General features: G+C 37.3%; 1 protein-coding gene across 2 annotated transcripts in view; it reads left to right on the plus strand.

The window, feature by feature from the left end:
* SPIRE1 (spire type actin nucleation factor 1) overlaps positions 1 to 24,931 on the plus strand; it is a 263,983-nt gene that overhangs the window by 226,397 nt on the left and 12,655 nt on the right. For both annotated transcript variants that reach the window (XM_036760909.1, XM_036760915.1), the window contains 4 exons: positions 3,321 to 3,490; positions 17,989 to 18,079; positions 19,281 to 19,423; positions 22,689 to 22,862. In XM_036760909.1, coding sequence (XP_036616804.1) covers positions 3,321 to 3,490; positions 17,989 to 18,079; positions 19,281 to 19,423; positions 22,689 to 22,862 — 578 coding nt within the window. The remainder of the gene's footprint in view (positions 1 to 3,320; positions 3,491 to 17,988; positions 18,080 to 19,280; positions 19,424 to 22,688; positions 22,863 to 24,931) is intronic.

Raw genomic sequence — 24,931 nt, forward strand, 5'->3', positions numbered from 1 at the left:
TAGAAAATGCTTCCAGTTATCAGCCTAAACTTTCCTCTTTGCAACTGCTAAACATTGTTACTGGTTCTGCTCTTTGGGTCAGAACAAGTTTATTGCTTTGTTTTCATGATAGTTTTTCTTATACTTGAAGACAACTCATATGTTCCCCCTAAAGCTTTGTCTTCTGGCTGGCCTCCCCATTTCCTTCAGCCGATTCACATATAGCATTGATCAGAGTCTTTTGTATTCCTGATCACCATCTTCTGGAGCAATGGTATTAGACTCAAATAGAAAAGGCTGTGGACCACATGTTGACCTAGTTTTAAAATGTGATATTATCTATGTTTTGTTGTATTTGTATTTATTTTGTTAGATATTTCCCACTTACATTTTAATCTGGTTCCTGCCACACTTGGGAGTAAGGGCTGCTATGCAGGGTTACATGTTTAACACCTATCCTCTGGATAGTCCATAAGTTATTAATTTCTTTTCTAAACTGACCTGAGTACAATATTCCATATATGGTCAGACCAGAACAGCTTTTCATTACTCAGTACTACTGGATTTATTATTGTACAAATAATGTCAGTTTATAAAATTGGTAATTAAATGAATGAAATAATTTAGAAATTTTACAAAAAGCCTCAGAGCACATTCTGTTATATCAGTCACATATATTGTAACTAGGAGACTTTTTTCCAAACAAAAATCAGTTCTGTGATTTCATGAGTGTAGGAAGCTCCTGGTGAAAACTCTCTCTAGCAATACAGAGTATACATTCTCTCAAATTTGTGGGCTTACAGAGTTATCTGGGCCCAGAGAGGTTAAGTGATTTTACCCAAGGTAAATCTATCCACTCTGTGAACGTGTCAGAAGTGGGACTTTAGCCCAGGCCTTTCTGACTCCAATGCCAGCTCTATCCACTACATATTACTGCTTCTCACAGAAAATCTATCATCACTACAAATAGCATATGATTAAAGTACTGTAATGTAGATGTATTTGTACATGTGTACATATGCATATACATTAGCATATAGAGCTACACACACATCTGTCATATCCATTTCTTTCACAAGTAATCCATGACTGAGTATTAAACATTTGGATTGTTTATTCTTTCTTACTAAACCTAATATTTTGGTACTATACAAAATTTCTATCCCAGGAGTTTCAATGAATGGACAATAAGTTTACTGTCAAGTTTCTAAGCTCTATTAATGTAGTTTACAGTATTGTAGAGGGCTAAAGTAAAAGGCTTAAAATTTTATTTAGAATTGAGATATTTTTGTTTGAAGTTTTGCTATTTGCCATCATTTAATAGACTTAGGAGTATTAATTCAGTTCAGCCCTTTGATGATAATCATCATCATAATCATTATTATCAACAAAACTTTAAAGAATTTATTATGGGTCAGTACTAAACTAAGCACATGGAGTGATACAAAGAAAGGCAAAAAATGTGATCCCTGCCTGTGAATCCAATAATTGCCACTAGATAAAATGGTGGGGCTTTGATTGTCTGTGGAACTCTCAAATATCAATACATGGAAATATGAGCTGAAGCATGCAATAAAACCACCCTACCTAATGAAGGGGTGGTGATGAAAGAGCTTTATAGACCTCAAAGTCCTACCTAAATATGAATTGATACTATTGGAATTTCCTTTCCTAAACATGCACTAAATCATTTAAACTTTAGTTTTCTCATTTTGAAATTATTTTTGTCTTTTCCTCAGGTTTTCAGATTTTTCATGGCTATTCAAAGTTGAGCTCTAATCTGTTAGCCCAGAAAATGCTTCATGAAATTTATGGCTGAGTAATATTTTCCAGTGTTTGGTTCATCATTTAATTTATTGAAGAAGAAAATTAGTTGTATTCTTATTTACAGTGACATTTCAACATTAATATAAGTTCATGTTTTATTTATTCAGTGCTTTTTCAACTGTGATCCTTACATGGGAAACTATTACCTTTTTTCTTTAATGAATTTTCATTTAGTCTGGCCTTGATGAATGTATCCCACCTTCTTTTCACTCTAATTTATTTACATGTATGTATATAATCACATGTGTATAATTATATATATATAATCATACACATATACACATATATGTGTATATGTATAATTTCATAAAGATGCACATATACACATGTGAAAGACAGCGTGATGTGGATAGAGAAGGAAGGTATTGAAGTCAAGAAGACCTTGGTTCATTTCTGATACACAGTGGCTGGGTGACCCAGGGAAAGTCACTTAGGGTCTCAATGCCCTAGGCTGTTCTCTGAGGGCTTACATTAACTGGGGAAAACCTTAATTTAGAAAGGCCAAGATCACCCACTGTATCCGGGGCATCTGCCAATATAGCTGGGATTTAAATCCAATTTTCTTTTCAGCATTTCATATTCTTTTAGCCAGTAAGATACAGACCCTCTGTACTGGTAGAGAAGGTTGCTACCTGGGAGCCCCTTATACTTAATGATATCACAGGTTGAGTCAAACAAAATTCTGTGTGTGTATGTTAAGTACGTATATGGGTGAATATATGAATACACACAGGGTCATGAATTTAGAGCTGGAAAATATATGAGAGGTCATCTAGTGTAACCCTCTCATTTTGTTGTTGAGGAAACAGAGGCCAGAAATATAGAGTGACTTTCCAAGGCTGCGTAGGTATTAAACAGCAAAGCCAAGATTTTAACCCAGGTCTCTTTCTAGTTGTACCATGCCATTCAGTTACTTCAGTTTCCTCGACTGTAAAATGGGGATAATAATAGCACCCACCTCATAGGTTGTGAGGACCGAGTGAGGTAATATTTATAAAAAGTACTCAGCATAGTGGTACTTAGTAAGTGCTATATTAATAATTATTCCTTCCCTTCAAGCTTCTTAAATGTTTTAAACTAAACCTCTTCCTCACTTGTAACAGTGCACTGTTAAACTTTTTTTTCTTTAAAATCACATCTTCTCTTTTTCACCTATCTTCCATAGCCTCTTTAGATAGAGTAAATTTAGAATTTCTGGGTCCCAGTTGTCTACTTCTGTAAAATGAAGAGGTTAAATAGCTAAGATCTCTTCCACCTCTTTGTTGTAACTTAAATATATGAGTAAGGTGACCTAGCCACAGTGTTTTTTAAATGGAATTTGCCAGTTATTCTTAAATATGATTATCTCATATAATCTGTGCTCCAGTAAAACATTTTTTGCAATAAATTGCAATTAAGATCTGAAATATTGTATAGAGAATTGTTTCTTTGTATGTGCTTCCACATGTATGTATTGGGTTATTCTTATTGCCTTTCTTAGATCACAACATGAGCTTTTCTGTTTCTTTTACTAGATGTAACCACTCCTGAATCTCCAAAGAAAGGGACAGAATCCTCTGTGTTGAATGGCAATCTAACACCACAAACAAAAGCCAACGGTGTAAGTGGCCCACCAACAACAGTGCAACGGAAGAAGCTCCTTAAGGCCCCAACTTTGGCTGAACTGGACAGCTCTGAATCAGAGGTAAAGTAGTTCAGCTTTCTCCAGCTTTGACATGGAAACTTCTCACTTCAATTTAGGATACCTGGACACCACTAAAATAGAGTACTTCAACTGGTACTTAACCTTTTCTTAGTTTTCTAATCTCTTACGTAAGAAGTAAAATTCAGGGCATTTGTCAAGAAATGCAATGGTGGCTCAATCAGGTACCAGTTAGCAGTGATGACTTCAGAATGACCATGGCATCTAGAATTTAATCAGCTTGGACATATCAGGCACCTATTATGTGCAAAGCACTGTGCTGGGCAGGATGCAAGGATAAACATGGAACAGCCCCTCGACTCAATGAACTTATTTTGCTGGTGGTAATTAGTATAGCTGGGGTTAATGAGATCTCTTTTCATTACTAGATGTTCTTTTAACCAATAAGATCCAGACCTTCATCACAAACCATGTTTTGAATAGTGTTGGTCATGTAATCCCAGCTATTAAGAAAAAAATGACCAGAATACTTGGACAGTTTGAAAAATGTAGACTAGAGCAGAGTTCAACAAGGAGCTGTTACATAAAAGGAGACCAAAACCACAGAGAGAAACAGCCTATTATAGGAGGTCGAGGAAAGTGTTTCATCATGTGCCAAAAAGGATTCCTATCACTGGCCTAGACCATGGAAGGCATATTAGATGTCCAGCCCAGTAAACATTCATAGGTGCAGGGGCTATATGGGCACTGCATTAAGCGCTGGGAGGCAGGCACTATTGTCATCCCCATTTTACAGCAGGGTCACACAGCTAGTAAGTGTCAGAGGTTTGGATTTGAACTCAGGTCTTCCCGATTCTGGGCCTGGTATTCTATCCACTGCCCCTAGGGTTGAAATAAAAAGCAACTAAATAATAATGCAGCAGGTTTGATTATATATTTTCTTCATTCATTTAACATATTTTCTTATTTATTCATAAAAAAATCAAGAAAGATTTTTAATGTTTTCATAAATGAAATCCTGCCCACACATACTCATATATTTTTCTACTTTAAAATAGTAATGATAATGCCAACGAGCTTCTCTTTAAAAAAAAAAAAAAAAGAAAAGTATAAAGTTAAAGGAGCAACTAGAGAAAACTAGTTAGCATTCATTCTTCTGTTCTGAGACAGTTGTTTTTTTTTTTCCTTCTTTGTCCCTATTTGTTATTTTTATCTGTTGGAGTTATATGGAGTGATACAAGTAGAAATGGTGGCTATGTGGGGAAGGGGACAGGGGAGCACCTGGAAGCAAGTGGAGATGTCAAGGAGCATGGGATATTGTTTGGTTGACCTTTTCCTGGAGTAAAGGCACTTAATCTCCAAACCTGAAAGTTGAAAGAAAAAATTAAATGTAAACAGGCTTCGGTCACTTGCAAATCACTTCTCTCTCCTAAAAACTTAAATCTAACCTTAATAAAACATTTATTTATTTTGCAACCCATAATCCATTTAGCTTTTTAAACTCCATCCTGGAGTGGAATGTTATCCAACCTAGTAGAACCTTTTCTTAGTTGTCTCCTAAGGTGCAAATTTGCATCAGAAAACTAGTATAAAGACACCTCCTCTCCTATGGAAATGCCCTTTAGTGACACTCTTGACATTCTGTTTTGAAGCAAAACTGTCCACACATGTACCATCTAACTTACCCGTCTATCTCCATACTAGCATTTTCTCCATTGCTTTTGTTTTTAAATTTTATTTTATTTTCAACTGGTTAAAATTTTGTTTTCTCCCCTTATCCACCCCAACTCCCACATTGGAGAAAAATTTTTTAGCTATGTTATAACAAATATGCTTAGTTGAACAAAACAAAGTACCACATTGGTCATATCCACAAATAAATATCCCATCCTGCACTTTGATAAATGCCTCATCGTTCATCCTCTTTCGGAATTGTGGTTGGCCATTGCATTGATCAAAGTGCTTAAGTCTTTCAAAGTTTGATTTTATAATGTTATTGTTACTGCATAAGTTATTCTCCTGGTTTTTATCACTTCACTCTGCATCAGTCTTATAAATCTTTCCAGATTTCTCTGCAACAATCCCTTTCATTGCTTTTATCTAGTTTTCTTACTCCCTCTGCCCCTTCCCACAATACTTCTTTTGAGAGACTGTAGTGATTATTATGTCCTGACAAGCTTCTTACACCAAACATGCCCTCTCTCAACTCTGGACTTGCCCTCTGAGCCTGGAATTTCTTTCCCACCTCAGCTCCTTCTCCTGTTGTCCCTAGTTTCTTTCAGATTCCAACCAAAATCTCACCTTCTACAAGAAGCTTTTCCAAGTCTCCCTTAATGTCATTGTCTTCCTTCTGAAGTTATCTCCAGTATATTCTGTGTATCTCTTGTTTATACATAGTTGTTTACATATTGTCTTCCGTATTGGACTGTGAGCTCCTTGAGAACAGGGACTGTTTTTTGCCTTTTTTTCCATATCCCCAGTGCTTAGCAAGATAAGCCCTCCAGAGTTCTGTCCTGATCCCTCTTCTCTCTACGTTTTCACTTGATGCCTTATCACCTCCCATGGGTTTCATTATCTCTATGTAAAAGACTATCTCAGTCTATATATTCAGACTTCATTTCTCTCCTGAGTTCCACCAAATGCCTTTGAGAAATTTTGAACTGAATATTCCAGAAACATCTTAAACTCGACATATTCAAATCAGAACTCCTTAACTTTCTGCTGAAATCCATCCCTCTTCAGAATTTCCCTGTTTCTGTTGAGGGCACCCCCCCCCCATCCTCCCAGTCACTTGGGTTCATGACCTCTGTGTCCTCCTTGACTTCTCACTTACCCTGCCCTCAGTTATCAAGTCTTCCTGTTTCAGTTTCCACAACATCCCTGAGTTACCTTTCTTGAAAGACGCACCATCTCCCATTGCTTTTCACTGACTCTATTCCTGAAATGCTGTCCTTCCTCATTTCCACCTCTCAGGATCTCTAGCTTCCTTTAAGATTCATCTCAAGCTCAGGCATCTGCATGAGGCTTTTCCTGTTTCCCCCAACTGTTAATGCCTTCCCCTAACCATGTTTACTTTGCATTTGCTTTTTATGTGTCTTACACACATATATGCATGTTGTCACTCCTCCAACCCCTTAGAATTTAATCTTCTTGAGGGCAAAGACTGTCTTGTTTTGTCTTTGTGTCCTCTGTCAAGCAGGAAGCATTTATTAAGTGTATACTATGTGCCAGGCACTGTGCTAAGTACTAAGAATACAAAGACAGACAAAAGACCATCTCTGTTCTCAAGGAATTCACAGTAATGGGGAAGACCACATGCAAATTATTTCATGTTCCCCCTGATTGTGCTACTTTGGACTTCAACATGAAGTGAGCTGGAAAGTCAGAGTAGAGAAGATGGCACATTTGAGACATGTTATGAAGGTGGAAACAATAGGACTTGACCACTGACTGGAGGGGACAGGGGTGGTAAGAGAGCAAGAAGTTGAGGATGACACCCAGATTGCTAGCCTGGGAGGATGGTGCTCTTAAGTGTAATAGGGAAGTTCGGAAGAGGGGAAAAGTTTTTTGGGGGGGGGATTTGTGAGGGTGGGGGTAGGATAAATGAATTTTAGATATATTGAGTTCAGTATGTCCCTGGGACATCCATTTTGAAATGTCTAATAAGCAGTTGGAGGTGTGATTCTGGAGTCAGCAGAGAGTTTAAAGTTGGACAAATGAATCTGAGAATAATCAGCATAGAGATGATAATTGAATCCATGGGAGTTGATGAGATCACCAAATGAAATAATATAAAGTGAGAATAGAAGAAGGCCCAGGACAGAGCTCTGTGGGATACCAATGGTTAGTGGGCATGATCTGGATGAAGATCCAGCAAAGATGACTGAGGAGGAATAACCAGATAGGAGGTGAACCAGGATAATGTATCTGGGAAACCTAGAGAGAAGAGGATAATCAACACTGTCAAAAGCTGTACAAAGTCAAGAAGGATGAGGACTGAGGAAAGGACATTAGATTTGACAATTAAGAGATCATTGGTAACTGGGGAGAACAGTTTCAGTTAGAATATTAGGTCGGAAGCCAGAGAGTTACAAAGGAAGTGAAGAGACTTAATTATAAACAGCCTTCTCAAGGGGTTTAGCCACAAAAGGGAGAAAAGATATGAGAGAATAGCCAGGGGGAGAGGGAGCGTATGGATAAAGTGAGGGGTTTTGAAGATGGAGGAGACATGGGCATATTTGTAGACATTAGGGAAGCAGCCAGTAGACCAGAGTAATTGTTTCTTGGAGAATGGCCTCAGTTTTTTTCAGTAAAATACAAGGCACTGTTCTCGCCTGAGAAAGTGGGAGGAAGAGACCCATAGGAGGTTTGAAGAGGGATGAAAAGATTTGGAAAAGGGCCTGTGGTGAGTGTAAGTTGATTTAGGTAGATTTAAAAGGATCAACTTGCCATAGTTAAGATCATGTAATGCAGATTTGTAGTGGATCCACTCCACATGGATTTATGCTTTTTTTTTCCAGTTTCATGCTTCAGCATATGTAGGAACAAAGGCAGCAGATGGTAGGAATATTCCAAGGCTCAGGCTTGGCAGGGCAAGATCACCAATACAATAAGGGATCAAGGAACTTGAGGCAAGGACAATGTACAGCTGAATTGGTTCAGAATGGGGGAAGGGGGGAATAGTGTAGCTAGTGCAGGGGTGATGATCTGTGAAGTAACTGAGGGGTAGAGGGATTGGAGGTCATGGTGAGGATGAAGAACAGGAGTTGCCAGGTAGAGCAAGTGGTGGAATGACAACACATAGTGATCAGATAAGGGAATTTCAGAGTTCATGAACATGGAACTGGTATATTTGTGGATAATGACAAGATGAAAGGTATGAACATCTTTTTTGTGGGGCTGAGGTTTGGTGCTGGAGTATTCATGAGGATTTGTGAAGTTAGAGTATTTATAGGAATATCAGTATTTATGTTGGACGCCCCTGGTATGATGGTAGGAGTTGGGGAGGAGAGAAAGACTGATCCAAGTACTGAACTCTTTGAGGAAAGAAGGGAAGTGTCCTGGAGTTGGGTATCAGCTATCAGAATTTTGATACAGTGGTAGATATGAAGTGAAACTCAGAGGAGGAGGGGTTACTGAGTGATGGTGGTAGAGAGAAAGCCTGAAAGTGGCAGTGCAGAGCAAAAAGTATTCCAGCTCTCCCACCCTGACCAGTAAGTCAGGGGAAATTAGAGGGCCACCAGTGCTGCAAAGGAGCAAAGAGGCCGTGTCATCAAGAAGCCAGGTCTTAGTGAAACCCAGAAGACGGAAAGAGTGGGAAAGGAAAAGATTTAAGATGAAAGCAAGTTTGTTACGTACTGAACATGTGTTCTAGAGAGCACAGTGAAAGGGGTGGATAATGTTAGAGAGGTTCGTTTGGGGGGAATGGGAATAGAGATGTAGAGTAGGGGACAAAGAACCAGATTTTAATGTTAATGATGCCTAGGGGTTCATAATCACAGTTTGGGTAGGCTATGGGGAGTGGGGGTGGAATTCATTAATAACTGAGCAATGATTTGAGATAGGTTTTCTTGATTCAGGTATTTGGCCTCAAAGTGTAGTCCTTTCAGGGCCTTAGGCAATTTAGACCTGGTGACTAGTGCTGAGAGCTGAAGGAATGCTGTTACTTCCCTTCCCCCAAGGCAGGAGACCGAGCTGGAGACTTGTTGGAATGACCTTTTCCTCTTCCTGAAAGGGAGAAGTCTGGTGCTATGTTGCTCCATGGATCAATATTTCTCTTCTTCAATTTTCCTCTTGCAGCTCAGTTCAGTTTCAACTTCTCAGAACAGAAAGCCCCTCCTAGGATAAGGGGGTCACTTCTAGTCTCATCACTGCTAACTGCTAGCTGCTAACTCAGCTTTGCATGCCTTCCCACCTCCTCAACCTCCTCTGATTGGAGGGCTAGATAGTAGAGCACTAACCTCTTCCCACAAGCTTTCCTTTGTAGAAGGCAGAACCTGGACTTTCCAGCTCACTCCACTGCTCAGACTGACTACTTCCTGGTATCCCTCTCTTCCCATATTATCTTCCCCCATTAGATTGTAAGCTCCTTGAGGGCAGGGGCTTTCTTTTTCTTATTTGTATCCCCAGCACTTCCACTGTGCCTGGCACTCAGTAGAGGCATAATAAATGTTTATTGAATTGAATTAAAATCCGTTGGGAGACAGGAAACTGGGTAAAAGACCTAAGGCTCCAAAGCAGGAGACTAGTGCAAGTGTGGGATGAATGGAATGTTATTTCTCGTCTTCACAATGGAAGCTGGAGATCAGGCAGATTAACTGAAACCTTGTATGTTAAGATCTCTGAAGATCTAATATAATTCTCTTTTTTTTTGTTCTGTCCATTATAACAATGTTAACTGCAAATGGAAACATACAAATCTATAGTTTGTTGTTGTTTTTAAACAAAACTCTTACTTTTGCTCAGGTTCCATTGACCTTAAACCTTCAGTGTCCATCCTTGGTCCATGAATTTGTCAGAATTCTTAAGTCTTTGCAGAGGTCTAGAGGTTATTATGCTCGAGCTCTCCTTTCTGATCAGGAAGAATAGTTCTTGGGTATTCTTCCTAAAGACAATGGGCAAAGGAACCTCTCCTTTCTTCCTAATCATTTAGCATCTTATGAAATCTTCTCATGAGGGCATCTGGCCTGCTGACTTATTTTCCAGGATTCTTTTTGAAGAGGAACTCTACCTCCATACTTTATAATTCTCTTCAGTTATAAATTTGCGTGTTTGTAACTATGGCTAAAAAGGTGACCAGTGATCCCTGCTATAGAATTATAGATTTAGAGCTGAAAGAGGACCTTACAGATCACCTAGTTCAAAATCATTTTAAAAATAAGAACTGAGTCCCAAGTTTTGTTATTTTCCTAGGGCACAAAGTTAGCAAGTAGTAGAGACAGGATTTGAACCCAGGTCCTCTGAATCCAAATACAATACTCCTTCTGCTAATGACTGCAAATATAAATACTTCCTAATTCATAGTTGTAAGCATGCCTTAGATTTTCTGTTACTTGCAATGCCTTTAGCAATGACCAAGATGACTTTATTCATCTCCTCCCTATCTCCTGCTACTACAAGCTTAACAGATAGGAACAGCTCATATTTTGCAGCTGTTGATCTCACCATTTACTAACTCAGACTATTTCAGTATACCATTCAAGTATTTTTATCTGCCCGCCTTTCTGTTTGCTTCATCCTGCTTTTAAAAACTTTGATGTTCTGGTATCCTACCTCCTATTACTAACTTGTAACCTGCTCAGTTGAATTAAATTAAAAGCATGGGTTTGATGTCCACAGGCTGACTGTACCAAAACCTCATGGTTCACTGCTGTGCTACATTATTAACTATGTCCTGTGAAGTTTATGGTATGTGTGGGCTGAGTGCTTAAATTTTAAATATCAGATCTTAATTTTTACAGATGTTTCCAGTATGGCCATATAATGTAGTTACTCTTTTATATTAGTGGTCATTAATTTTCAAGTGATAAAGTATAAAATCTCTGAAAATAGTTTTAGCTAATAACAGAAATAGCTATATTGGCAAAATTATTACTTTTCCCATCCTTTATTAAGAGTCATTAGTCCATTTACAGGGCTTTTGTCTGGCTTTCCAATTTTTTGCATCTTAAGATGTAGAAATAAGATGTATTATTTTATAGAACACATATCGTTGTATACTGCATTGATAAAAAAACAAAACTAAAAAAAACTGTGGTTATCTTATTTGGAATTCCTGGATAAGACCTTTTCTAAAATGAATACTAAAGGTATTACATATGCTGATTGGGCCACATTTATTCACTGCCAGATCCTATCTCCTTAACGTGGGTTAAATGATACAAATTGTAACGTACCCTTTCCTACTCATTCTTTGAGACTTTTGTCCACTTCTTATAAATCTTTTATAGGGATTCCATCCATTGTCTTAGTGCCATCCTTGAGATTACTTGGCATTGTTTGTATGCCAGTGGAATATAACATATCTGTCATTTAGCAGAGTCTTAGCCCAGCCTCACTGGACATCAACAGGAGAAGGCTCATTCCTTCACATACTCTATATACCAGCAATATCAGCCTTCCAAAACAGACTGCACCTCTTGTATCAATAAGGCAATAAACACAACATCGACAATAATCATGTATATGCCTGTGTAGTTCTGTATCACAGAGTATGAGAGACTCTCCATACAGAAGGTAAAAGAAGTATAACATTTATTCAGACACCAGATCCCATAACCAGGCAATCTGCTCCCACAGCCGGTCAGCCCACTTTATCATAACAGCCAGGAACTTAAAACAAAATATCACAGCATGGAGCCTCACCATCCCCAAACATGTCTGATCCCCTGCTGGGGCCTTCCCAAAAACTCACTCACTGACAGCCACCATAGTCTGCTCAGCTATCACAGGTTGGCTCTCTTTTCCTTGGTTCTAATTGTCATCATTTACATCCATAAGGGCTCTCTCAGCATTTCCTGTGACACAACTTCCTTTTCCTCTCAGGAAGCTCCTCCCACTACATGTGACTTAGGCTTCCTGTGACGTAAGCAGGTTACATGACCTATTAATAGATGGGAAAGATCTTCAGATCTAAATTGCTATTACACCTCATGCCTAAAATGTGCTTCTTCTCACCTGCCTTATAGAAACCTAAGATTTCTTCAAAGCTCAGCGCAAGTGCTACCTTCCACCAGAAATCTATTCTCATCCCTTTAGTTTTTAGTGCTTTCCCAAAAAATTACTTTTTTATATATTTCATACATGCATACATGCTTTCCTCCAGTAGAATGTAAATTCCTTAAGGTCAGGCACTACTTGCTTTTTGTCTTTGTATCCCCAGCATCCAACATCATAGTGTTTAATGTGTAGTAGGTGCTCAATAAAAAAATACTTGTCACATTAAAATAATTACTGAATCAAATGCTTTTTTTGATAACCAACAAATAATTTGCAGAGTGAGATTTCACAGTCCCTATACCTTTCAGTCAATTGTGTGAATATAAAGATGTGGTCTTTTGTAGAATATCATTTGTACCTTTCTCAAAGCTTCAGTGGGTACGCCCTCTTTGCATATATAGGTTAATCTCATAAAAATTTTATAGAGTTTAGAAAGTAAGGGATATGGGCCAGTAACTTTAGTAACTTTCTTAATTTAGTTTTTTTTTTTTTTAGTAACAGTAGATCTAATTTTTTTCAATCCTTTGGTAATCTCCCCTCTTGTCAATATTTGAGGATAGACCACCCTCAAAGAAAGTCATATATGAAAAATATTTATAACAACACTTTCATGGCAGCAAAAACTGAAATCATGACTTGTCCACTGTCAACAAGATGGAACTGGCCTCTAACCTGTGGGTGACTGGAGGTGAACAAAGCATGCTAGAGACAGAAGAATCAGGAATCAAACAAAAGTTTAATTTCAGAGGACAACAACTTGCAAGCAAGAACACATTTCTGAAACCCTGCCCCTCCTGGGGAGGTGGGGAAGGCAGCATGACAGCCTGCTTTAGTGTGAAGAGATGGAAATATTTATACCAATGGCTGCACAGTGAGCTGTAGCCCTGAAAATGAGGGGTAACAGCAACAGTGTGACAAGTTTGATTCATAGCAGACCTTCATGACCAGAAACAATTCTGGGACTTAGCTGTGGCTGAGATCAACCAGAGGGTGATTGCAAAGTACTTCTGTTATGCCAAGCTAAGGGCACAGCTTGCTTGCTGGGCCTTAGCTCTGGAAAACGGTGTCTCCTGATGTCCCGACACTATCATGTAGGAGATGGTGGAGGAAGGCATCTGAGTGATAGGAGATGAAGAAGAATAGGGAACTCTTGGCAAATGCTCTCATTTTTTTCTTCGAAATATGAGGCAAGGTTTTGACAGGGTGGGGAAGTGGGGAGCTATGGGAAGTTTGAGTAGGAATGAAAAGCTTTGGAAAAGATGCCATTGTGAGTGGGACAGTGAGTTGATTAGAGAAGTGTGAAAGGACTGATTTGCTATCGTGAAGGTCTAGTCGAGATTATGTAACACTATTGCAGACTGTAGTGAGCAGGGCTTCATGATTTTCCCTAGCTTCACTTCATTCAACATCAAATAAGTGCAAGTCTGGACAAGATCAGCGATAGGATAAGGAGGCAGGGGATTCAAAGAGAGGAGATTGCCAAGCCAGACCGATCAGTCTGTTGGCAAGTTCAGAGAGGATGGCCTAAGAATTGGAGGATAGAGGATTGGAGTTAATGATAAGGATGAAGACTAGATTAGGGGTTACAAGCAAGAGTGCAAGGTGGAATAACAACAGTAAATCATCCTGTTTCCTAGTTCTACTTACTTCATGTTTCAGTTTGTAGAATTCTTTCTAAGTTTCTTTGAATTCTTCAGATTTATTGTTTCTTACAGAACAGTAATATTCCATTACATTCACATGCTACAATTTGATCAGCCTTACTTCACTATAAAACCTACTTTGCTTCCAGTTTTTTGCTAGTACAGAAAGTGCCATTACACGTATTTTCTCTCACTCTCTTTGACCTTGCTGAGGGAGAGATATACATACACATGTATGTATATGTGAATAGGCATGTATATATGTATAGGTACACACATACATATATGTGTGTGTACATGTGTGCCTAGTAGTATTTCTAGATTAAACAATATGTACAGTAGTTTCTTTTCCAGTTTAATTCCAAATTATTTTTGGAGCAATTGAACTAATTTAGTTTTACCAACAGTGTGTTGTATTACCCCACCCACCACTTCTGCCACTAGTCACTCAGAATAGCAGCTGTCCCAGAGGATTGTTATACAGAAAAGCAGAGAACAACAAGTCTTGCCTCTGCAAAGTCTATAAGAGATTCAACATGGAGTATGACTCTGAGGGCCACCAGTCTTGATCTGGCTTCTTCTTTCTGTCTTCACTGAATTCGTAGTGAACAATCTCAGATGACTCTTAGTTCCATGACTTCAGGCTGGGGTAATCCTGGGAAAGTGTCTCATCTACTTGGTTATCCTTAGGCTGGGCTGGATTCCAGTGCAGGGTTTCATCTGCATAATTAAACCCTTGGGATATGATGATGTCACTGAGACTATAGGGAGAGAAAAAAAGAGCAATCAGTATGGAGCCTTGGGATACACCCACTATTAGAGGCCACTGTATGGATGATAAGCCATCTTTGAGACTGAAATGGAATGATCAAATAGGTAGGAGGACCTGGATGGAGTAGATTGCTTCTGCTATTCTCTCTTGAGGCAGTAGGAATTAGACAGGTAAACTACATCTGGTGCTTAGGTCTCATCTTGGGAGCTGTAGTTCCTGTTCTTCCATATCCAGCTGTCTTGGGGTCCACTGATTTAGTTAACATATCTAACTTTTTCATACTGACAAATTGAGGGTTCAGAGTATTATGTCCTGGGTTTCCCATTACTGTACAAATGATAATTGAGGGAAAATGCACCAAATTACCTAGCAGAGATCAGTTCCTCCCAGTCTTGTTCCTCATGTTTAGCTCAGCCCATTAGATAGGGGCTTCAGCAAATTGGCATCTTCAGCATCTTCAGTCATCATTGTCAATGGGAAGTCAACAAATTTGTAATTTTGTGGTGATATAATTTATAAAAAATTAATCTTAATTTTTACATTCTGTATCTTTACATTCACTTTTGCAGAATTTGAAAATCCCTTTCACATTGTTTCTAGCTGCTCAACCAAGAAGGAAGCTATGCTCCCAGTCCAACTCTTTAGAACTCCCACTTTGCCTTTTTTAAAGGGGCCTGAGGGAGGGCCATATAATTTTAGACCTAGAAGGGACCTTAGAGATCATCTAGTCCAATCCCCTTATTTTAGAGATTAAGAAACTGTGACGTGTAGAGGGAAAGTGATTTCCCCAAGGTTACAAAGCTAGTTAGGGGCAGGTCTAACACTAGAACATGTCTGCTGACTCCAGGGAAGTGGCTTCTCACCCCCTTCACTATCATGCTTCCTCCCTTCTTTAAAGGTTTCTGAGAACAACAAACATTTATGTAACCTGCTTTATAGATAAGAATAGTTAATAAACTTCTCTGAGGGGTTTTTTTAAATAGTGTTGTTCTAGCAGAAAGAGCTTTTCTTCAGATTTCAAAAGAACAAATCATCTGTCTATCCCCACTCCACTCCACCCCTTCAGCCTCTACTCTCTTATCTTTTTGCCAGTAATAGCTAGGAAGACAACTGTTAAATATTCATGATAAGGATGAAAGCACACTGAAAAAGCATTTACTTTAAATATAAAATTATTTGTATGTGTGTATGTATGTATGTGTGAGGCATTTTAAAGTTGATGAAAAATGGAGCCAAATCTGTAAAAGCATTTGGGACATGTTAACATATTCACCCTACTACCATTATTTTGATAATGATCTATTTCAGTTATTTTCAGTTTTATTCATTTAAGGGCAAATTTTTGGTCTGCCCTGCAGTCTTGAAGCTGCCCTAGAAGCCTGATTAAAACTTTGCCTAAATCCTGAATCTAGAATGAAACTCACACCTAAGGATAAAACCAACCTTAAGTTAATTGTGCCTAAGCCTGAAATTTGCCTATTTGAACCATGTGGCCATAAACAAAACCCCACCGCCCACCTGGTGGCCATACACCTTCATTGCAGACTAAGGACCTGAGAGGAAATAAATTTTTAAATGTAGAACTTCCAAGTTGATATATGCCAAAAGAATGTTCAGCAGAAAAAGAATGTGTTTCATACCCAATAATAAACTAAGGGGGAAAAAAAGAGATAGTTTGCCCTTAGCATCAATAAATTTAACCATTTCTAATATCCCAGTTGAACATCTTTGGGATTATTTTGTTGGATGAGGGAGGTAGGAAGGAAAGAGGCAGCATGAATGGTGGAAGGGATACTGGATCTGCAGCCAGAGAAAGTAATTTTGTGTCCTGGCTCTTCCACAATATGATATTGAGCAAATCATGTAATCCCTATGGGCTTCATTTTTCCTTATGTGTAAGATATAGCTGATGGATTAGTTGACTGAAGTTATAGGAGTAACCTCTACCCCCGTACAAACTAGGCTAGCTTTTCCTCATTTATTGAGACTTCATTGGTCCCGGGGACTGGGGCTGGAACCATAAATGTAGGTTTCTGCTGACCTTGACAAGAGCCACCCTGGGAAGAGTCAGCTCCTTCTTAGGTTTGACACACACACTTCTGATGTATGCTGACCAGCCTGCCAATATGGCTAAGGAGAAGCAAGGAAGCTGTTCCCAGCTGAATCAATGTTGTAGCTTTGATAAATATCTTTTTTTCACGTAATAAGCTTCCTTTTGCTAACAGTTAGATGGACTATGGGTATTTCATTATGTTCAGCTCCCAAACCTGCACCACTAGACCAGCCCAAGTCAGGCCTGACCTACAACAATTTATAAGGTACCTTCCAGCCTGATATCTTTTACCCTATGACTCTGTGAAGTGAGGCTTGGAAGATCATGTACAGTCATTCTTTGAAAATAATTTCAACCATACCCCCACTCAGCATGTTCTTAATGACCGTTCATACCCAGAAGGGGCATTATTTTAATGCTGCTGGCTAGCTCTTCCTCCTTGAAATTCATGTGACCTACACTCTATCTGGGATAAAGATTTCACTTGTGTTGCTTGATTTGTTAAACATAGTCTAAAGAGTGTGGAAGGTCACTGCTCAAGCCTTCTTTGTTTGAATTTCATGGTTTACACAGCCTCTTTTTCCTCCCTGTTCTTTGACTAGATTCTTTGTGCCAGAGCTTGTTTGAATCTAATGATTTCAGATTCCAGTAGGTTTTAGGTAAGACTAGTTTGTAGTAAACAGCTAATTCTTAAAGATACGTTAACTAGAAATTAGTCATTAAAACTTGTATCACTGCCATTTATCTCACTTTTCAAGTAAAGATATATGCAAAACTTTTTTTTATTAAGTTAAGGAAAGGTACTGATATCTTACTAGTGTAAGAAATATAACAATTGACAATTTCCAGTGGTATCATGGAGGCAGTGTTTCAAGCTTCATAGTACAATTAATGCTGCTTGCAACTAAGTTGGGAATTTGCCTCATGGTTTATAATATGCTAAAGCAGATGCCTTTTAGCTTTTTGTATTGGACTCGTAAGGCTTAATGGATAGAAGAATGGCTTTGGGATCAGGAAGACCTAGGTTCCAGTCAGATGTTTGATAGTAGTTGAGTGACCATGAGCAATCATTTAGTGTCTCTAAGCTTCAGATCACCCTTTAAGACTACAATTTATAAACACTTTGTGATCTTTTATCAGTGGAGGGAATTCCTACAATGACAAAATCAAAAATCTTTTGGCATGTTGACGTACTAAAGTTCTGAATTCTGCTGTTTTTTTTGTTAATTTTTTAATTTTTGGTCATGGTTGCTAATGTAATAAAGATATTTTATACTGAAATTTATTGTGATTTAACATTAGGGGAAAATGGCCCAGTTATAATTCTTACTTTTCCCTCCATACCTTGTCCTAGGAGGAAACAGTGCACAAGTCAGCAAGCAGCAGCAGCATATCTCCCTCCTTTCTGGAAGACCCCATACTAGAGGCTATGCCAAGCAAAAAGAGTAAGTATTAGTGTACAGATAGGATATTCTACTTCACTACTATCATCACCATTACTATCATTGTCATCATCATTGCTGGAACTTATATCATGCTTTAAGGTTTGCAAAATGGAAGCATTTTTCGTTGTCTTTAGTTGGTTTTTGACGCTTAAATTCTAAAGGGAAAGAGTCAAATCAGATGATAAATGCTCTAATTTAAAAACCTTTAAACCTATGTTCTTTTTTATTTTCTTTTTGTGGTTCTTTCTATGGAGTAATCCAATCAGTGAATCAACATATTTGGTTTTATTTTGATTTTCACTTTCTTTCATAATATCAATCCTGCAAGGTTTACTTTACAAAGAGTGGAATGAAGTACTAAATAAAAATTAAATATTATTTTAGGTTCTTTTGTTTTCAAAAAATTAATGCACAATCATATTAATTGATTAATTAATTAATTAATTAATTCCTTTAAATTAAATTTTATTAGAGGTTCCAACTTGGGAGTCATGAGAGCATTGTTCGTATACAAGCCCAGAAATTACTCTCACCACTCTGAGTCTGCTTTCTCTGATTCCTATAAAATAAGTATGAAGTTCACAAACTGTCTATAAAGATTACTTTGTAGTTTCTACTTCCCAGTCTGGTTTTGGGTGTGTGGGGATGAACTTCATAAACCTTAAATGGCCATATGAACATGAGATGGCATCAAAACTCTTGTCAAGGAGAACTGTAATTCAGTCATCAAAATGTAAGGATAAAAGTCTAGAATTCCTGATCTATTATTCTGTGCCTTAGTTTCTCCACTTCAACGGTAGAGGCACTAATTTCCAGTGCCTGTCTATTAATAATTAGGTATTTGTAATGAAGTAGCTGTATCATTTTATAATTTATTTTGACATTTAAACTTAGAATGGTTTTTCTATCATTAACTTATCATGTACCTTTCTTGAAAGTTTTCCTTTACTCTTGTAATATCTGTGCCAAGTTCATCTATGCGAGATTTTATTTATGTTCTCATATTCTCCAAAAAAAAAAAACAAATAAGGAGCACTACTTATGTGCCTCTCTATCAGATACCCTATATTCAAATACTATAATAATCACTGGCAGTGTAAGGAACATTTCTGTTAGAAAACAACCAAAACAGAATGTTTTTAGGGGTCAGGGAGGAGTTGGTGGTGGTGAGAAAGCTAACTTATTTTGGTTAAATCTTTAGTGCCTCCAAAATTCTTGCCCATATCATCAACACCCCAGCCAGAGAGACGACAGCCACCCCAAAGACGACATTCCATTGAAAAGGAAACCCCCACCAACGTTAGACAGTTCCTGCCACCATCCAGACAGAGCTCCAGATCACTTGTAAGTAATTAAAAGACTGGGTCTTAGCTTCTTTTCAGGGGGAAGAAAAAAATCCAAAGGTTTACATTTAAACTTTTTTTTAATGTAAAAGAAATATAAGTAACATCTAAGTAAAGGATTAATATTCTCTATAAACTAAATTTAAAGTTTTCAGTGACTTTTTTTTTCACTAGGAGACATAGTCATATTAAAGAAATGTTTTATGTGTCCTGTGTTAATCCACTGGTACTGACTTTAAAAACTTCACGGATTCTGTAGCAAAGTCCCACTGTATATTATTGAGTTCACTGATGTAACACATTTAACGTTGAGTTTATTGGAAGAGAAAAATGTTTGACCCATTAATTCCCATTGTACTTTGTTTCCCAGTTCACTGGATGAAATAGAGAATTGGCGAAAAAAAAAAAAACTGGTGCTGTCGGGAAGAAGTTACCAGATTTCCCCAAGAGACTGGCAGGCCCAGTGTATGGTTTCTTATTTCTTGGGTCAGCAGGACATAGAGTCCACTAGCCCCCTGCCAACAAGAATTCAACAGTTCCACTGGCCAGAAAAAGTCTGAAAAGCTTCTTGTTTAGTCTCTACTGGCATAAGAAAGGTTTCCAGTATGTCACAAGGCTTAAATCAATAATTCTGCCTTAGGATCTCAAATTTAATGCTTTGTTGTAATGCTTGCAACTAAGTCTAGAAAAGGCCTACTTAATTCAGAAATGAAGAAGGAGATCTGGAGCTTCTTTGTTTTGGTTCGTTAAAATTTGATTTTTTCTCAAGGGGTACAAATGAGACAAAGATAGACTCTTCAAGGATATGATCCCCTTCATACAGGAAGGGAGAGAAGTATAAGGGAGAAGACATGTACTGACCCAGAGTACACAAGTAAATCCCATGCATTTCTGTTCCCCAGGAATACAATTGAGGAAAGTGCTATTATGAAAAACAAAGTTGGAGATTTTAAAAATCTCATTCTTTTGAGATTAAGATTTGTGTGAAGACTGCTATAGCTCTTATTTTCTTTAAATAGCCTTTTTGGGTTTCTGACAAGATTTCATTTCCATATGGTGAAGAAAATATTCATGAATACCATATATAGAAAGAATTATTTTAACCTGTGTATATGGGAACCCCCTTCCTCTTTAGCAAAAGTGACATGTACATAGCAAATAGTAATTTTCACAGCAAAATTCATTAGGTTTGCCACTGATTAAAAGATAAAATAATTTTTTTTCTTTAATATTAGTGTAAGTTTTACTCACCTTTGTATTTAGAAATCTCATTCAGTGTTGTTAGCTGCCTTTTGTTCTTGCCTTTACAAACCTACGTACCTTTGTAGGCAGCTTGGTGGTACAGGGGATAGAGTATGCGGCTTTGAGTCAAGAAGACCTGAGTTTGAATTCTGTCTCAGTCTCTTCCTAACTGATTCTGGGCAAGTTACTCAATCTCTCACAGTCTCAGTTTCCTCATCTGAAAAAAAAGGGATAATAATGGTACTTATAAAATTTTTGTCAGGATCAAATAAGATTTTAGATAAATGTAGATATATCGATATAAATGTTGACATATATGAAATGAGATTTTATATATAGTATACACCATATACATATATAATCTTTTAATCAACCAGTAATCAACCAGTAAGCATTTATTAAGTACCTACACTGTGCTAAGTGGACTTTGCAAACTTTAAAGCAATTTATAAATGTTAACTATTATTATTAATCACCCTGTGTGCAGAACATTGTGCTAGGTACCTGGGAGAAATATGAAGTTTAAATAAGATAAAAGCCTTTGACCTTAAGAAATTTCTTGTATTCTAGCATGTCTATATAAAAAACTCTTGTGGACTAGGCTAACACCATACATATAATATTAAATTAAATATTTTAGATTGATTGCTAACAAATTTAGGCTCATCTAGGTATGCAAATTACTAGTCAAAAGAATATGCCAAAAAAGAGCCTCCACAACTTTAGGCCTAACATGTGTAAAGCATTTTGCAGTCCTTATTGTACTAGATAAATGTTAGCTGACTCACTTCCTTGCCAAGCTGAATTATTGGTAAGTGTACATAGTCTTATTATGTTGATGTTTTCTTTTATGGGGTAGGAGTGTAAGATGAAACTGATTTAGAAAAATGGTTGTGTAACAGGTAGAGCGTGAACCTTGGAGTGAGGAAGATGTGAGTCCAAATTCTAACTCAGACATTAGCAGTATGACCATGGGCAAGTCCCCTTTCCTTAACCTCACTTTCCCCATTGTAAACTGGACATAATAGCACCTACCTCACAGGGTTGTTGTGAGGAACAAATGAGATAATATGTGTAAAGCACTTTGTAAATCTGAAAGTGCCATAAAAATGTTAGTTATCTTTATTGTTGCTGTTGTTAATAATTTTTAAAAGTGTCATGTGAAATCTCTTGGACTCTCAGATGTCTCATAATTTTTCAGAACAACATGAGTACAATGTAAGCGTTTCATATAAAAATTTTACTCTTTCAAAAGCCCTCTTAAAATAACATAAAGCATATAATATTATAGTACAAATCTTTCTTTCACAATAGTGCCCTCTATTAAGTAATTACATTTTTTTAAGTAAGAGGGGTGATGATGATTAAAATATACACCCCTATTTTGTGAAACGAGTTCCTCTTTTGTGTTTGAAATCCTTCTACTGAGACAAGTAAAATGTTTTTGCTAATAATCTTAGTTTTTATCACACCCTTTTTCCTCTCCTTTTACAGGATGTCTGAAGTCTCTTTATTCAACTTTGGCCAAATGATCGTAATTTTCCAGCAGAGTGAAAGAAGGCTGTTCTTTAAATTTCTTCTCTGACTTATGAAACCAAACAAGCGGGTTATTAGAATTTCTTAGCCATGTATTCCATCACTCATATGAAGCAGTTGGTTGTCGTGTATACTCTCAATTTCCATTTATTCTGCCCCACCATCAAAAATATTGATATTAAGGACTAAACAAGCAATTTGGAAAAAAGTCCAAATGTAGGTCTTTGCTGTGAGAGAAATTGGTTTCCAGCAATTACAAATTCAGATTTTTCTAGGTTTATACTAATAGATACAAATGCTGACACAAAAACATATATACATATATATATATATATATATATATAAGCTTTACATTTTCAGGTTTTCTTTTTATTTTCATGACTTGGAATCCCTATTATGACATCATTCATGTTCTGCATTCATTTGTTTTTTTGTTCCATCTTTTCTTTTCCTTTGCAATTTTCTTTTTTTCCCTGTCTATTGTTCAGGTTCCTAGGATAACCAGTTTATGGCCAAGGACACCTTTCCGACCACTTTTTTCTACCATACAAACAGCTTCTCTGCTCAGCTCTCATCCCTTTGAAGCAGCCATGTTTGGGGTAGCAGGGGCTATGTATTATCTCTGTGAAAGAGCTTTTACCAGCAGGTGGAAATCCGCAAAGGTTGGCCTCTTTCTGCCGGTTCTGGGAATTATTTTACATTTCTGCACCCTCTTTTGAGAGCAAGTACTGCTGAAAGTATTTAACAGCTTAGATTGGCACTATGCTTCTGATCGTTGATTTCAGTCTTTTGTAGGATTTATATATCACTCCGTTACCTCATTTGAGAGGAAAATCAACTTCGAAAGGACAACAAACTAAAAATGCAGCATCAGATCAGGGAGATGCCCTAGATGTTTCTCTTCACATAATCTCATTCTACAGCATGGAGAAGCCTTTCATTCTGCCCTCTCAGGGTAGAATTATATTGCTAATGCGCTAAATACTCCCCACCTGGATTGTTCCTGAACAAGAAAATGGCATTAACACAGCCACTTGGATTGGTGTAGCTAAGCTCTTATACTAGTATAAAAGTATGCTAGTAGCCATGTAAACCACAACCAGATCATTGGAGCAATACATCCGCCTTCTGCACCTGGTGTGCTTTAGGCCTGCCTCCATTTGGGGGATGTTCATGAATGTACTGTCACTAAAGAGTAGCACTATGTCTGTGCTTGCGGGGAGAGTGATCCTTTCTTATTACCAGCCTCTCCTCAAAAAGATATGTAATGATAATCAGGGTGTCATGTGGCTTTATGAAAACCCACTTCCTTCTTGCACAGAGAGAAATGGGGTTTCTTCTGTTTTTTCAGTTGTTTGAAATATTTTCATTGCTAATGTTTTGTTGTTACTTTTAAGATTTTTCATACATGGTCTATTTTACTATCCTTGAATCTTCAGGCTTTTAAAGCAAGGGGAAAGGTTCAAAAGCTCTCATATAAAATAAATTAAAATTATCCTGGAACATACTGACTCTGATTTTGACTGTAAATTTACCATGCAAAGCAGATCATCATTTGTAAGCAGAGTTAATTGTTTACTCTAGCAAAGGGCTTCCTTCCGGCACACTGTGCTTTTTTTCTCCTAAGTATTATGTTTTATTAGCTGACCCAGAAACTGGTTTCTGCATCAACTCTTTATTGGCTATTGTACTATAGAAATAAATTCCCAAATGTAAGTGAGTCCCTACCAGTTCTGTTCTCTGGTGACAAGTTATCGCATACAGGGTGAATCTCAATTCTTTCCCTGTTTTGATACTGGCAGTATTACTTGAATGACCTAATTTCTAGCTATTATTGTTCGTACCACTACTATCATTGATGATCTGCCAGCATTTTCATAATTGATCCTTGGTTTTCTAATTCTCTGCTTAAATTTAGCTCATTGAATCTAAACATAACGATGGTAAAAAGAAATTATTTGTTTCTAATTATGATAGAAGAGAACTAGTCAGATTTACAACTGTTCATTTTGGTTTTTAACTGCTTTTAATTGGTTTTTAACTCAAAACATGATGGGTTCTTTGGGCCAAATTCTCTAGGTTCTTCTATTTACCTGTAAAATGCCAACCATAAGAGCATAACTGTCTTTTTCTTTTTATACTGTGGCTCAATAACATAAACTATTTAACGTACTTAGGTTATCACTATATTTTTATTAGCGGATCTGATCCCTTGTGAATGCTGAAAACAAAATGAGAGTATTGAACTAGTTCCTAATGCCACCACTAAATATGAAAAATGAGCTCTAAAGGAACACTGGACCATACAGCATATTGATAATATGCATTCTCCTCTTAAACTTTTCTACCTTCAGACTTCTCCCTGCTGACCTTGGGAGTTAGATCCAAAATTAGAGGATAAAGAAAATGTAGTAGTTTTGCAGAATCTAGGTCATTATCCCTTTACTAGTGTCTACTGATTAAAGTGAAGGTAGCATGTGCTATAAAATATTTTAATTAGGCATAATTAAATAATTGGGGACCTGGTTATAGTTTATAATTAAAACTCTAAATGCTTTAGATGCTTTGGAGTTTTAGTTAGTTCATTCTGAACACAATACATTGAAATTTTATTTAGCCCAGCAGTATTGAATTTGTCTTTCTTTTCATTTAAAAAAAAAGTATATAGAGAGTTTTTATTTTACCTTAGCATATTTGTTTTTCATGTCATGTTGCATTGAAGTTTTGTTGT

Source organism: Trichosurus vulpecula, chromosome 1, assembly GCF_011100635.1.
Source record: "Trichosurus vulpecula isolate mTriVul1 chromosome 1, mTriVul1.pri, whole genome shotgun sequence".
NCBI lineage: Eukaryota > Metazoa > Chordata > Mammalia > Diprotodontia > Phalangeridae > Trichosurus > Trichosurus vulpecula.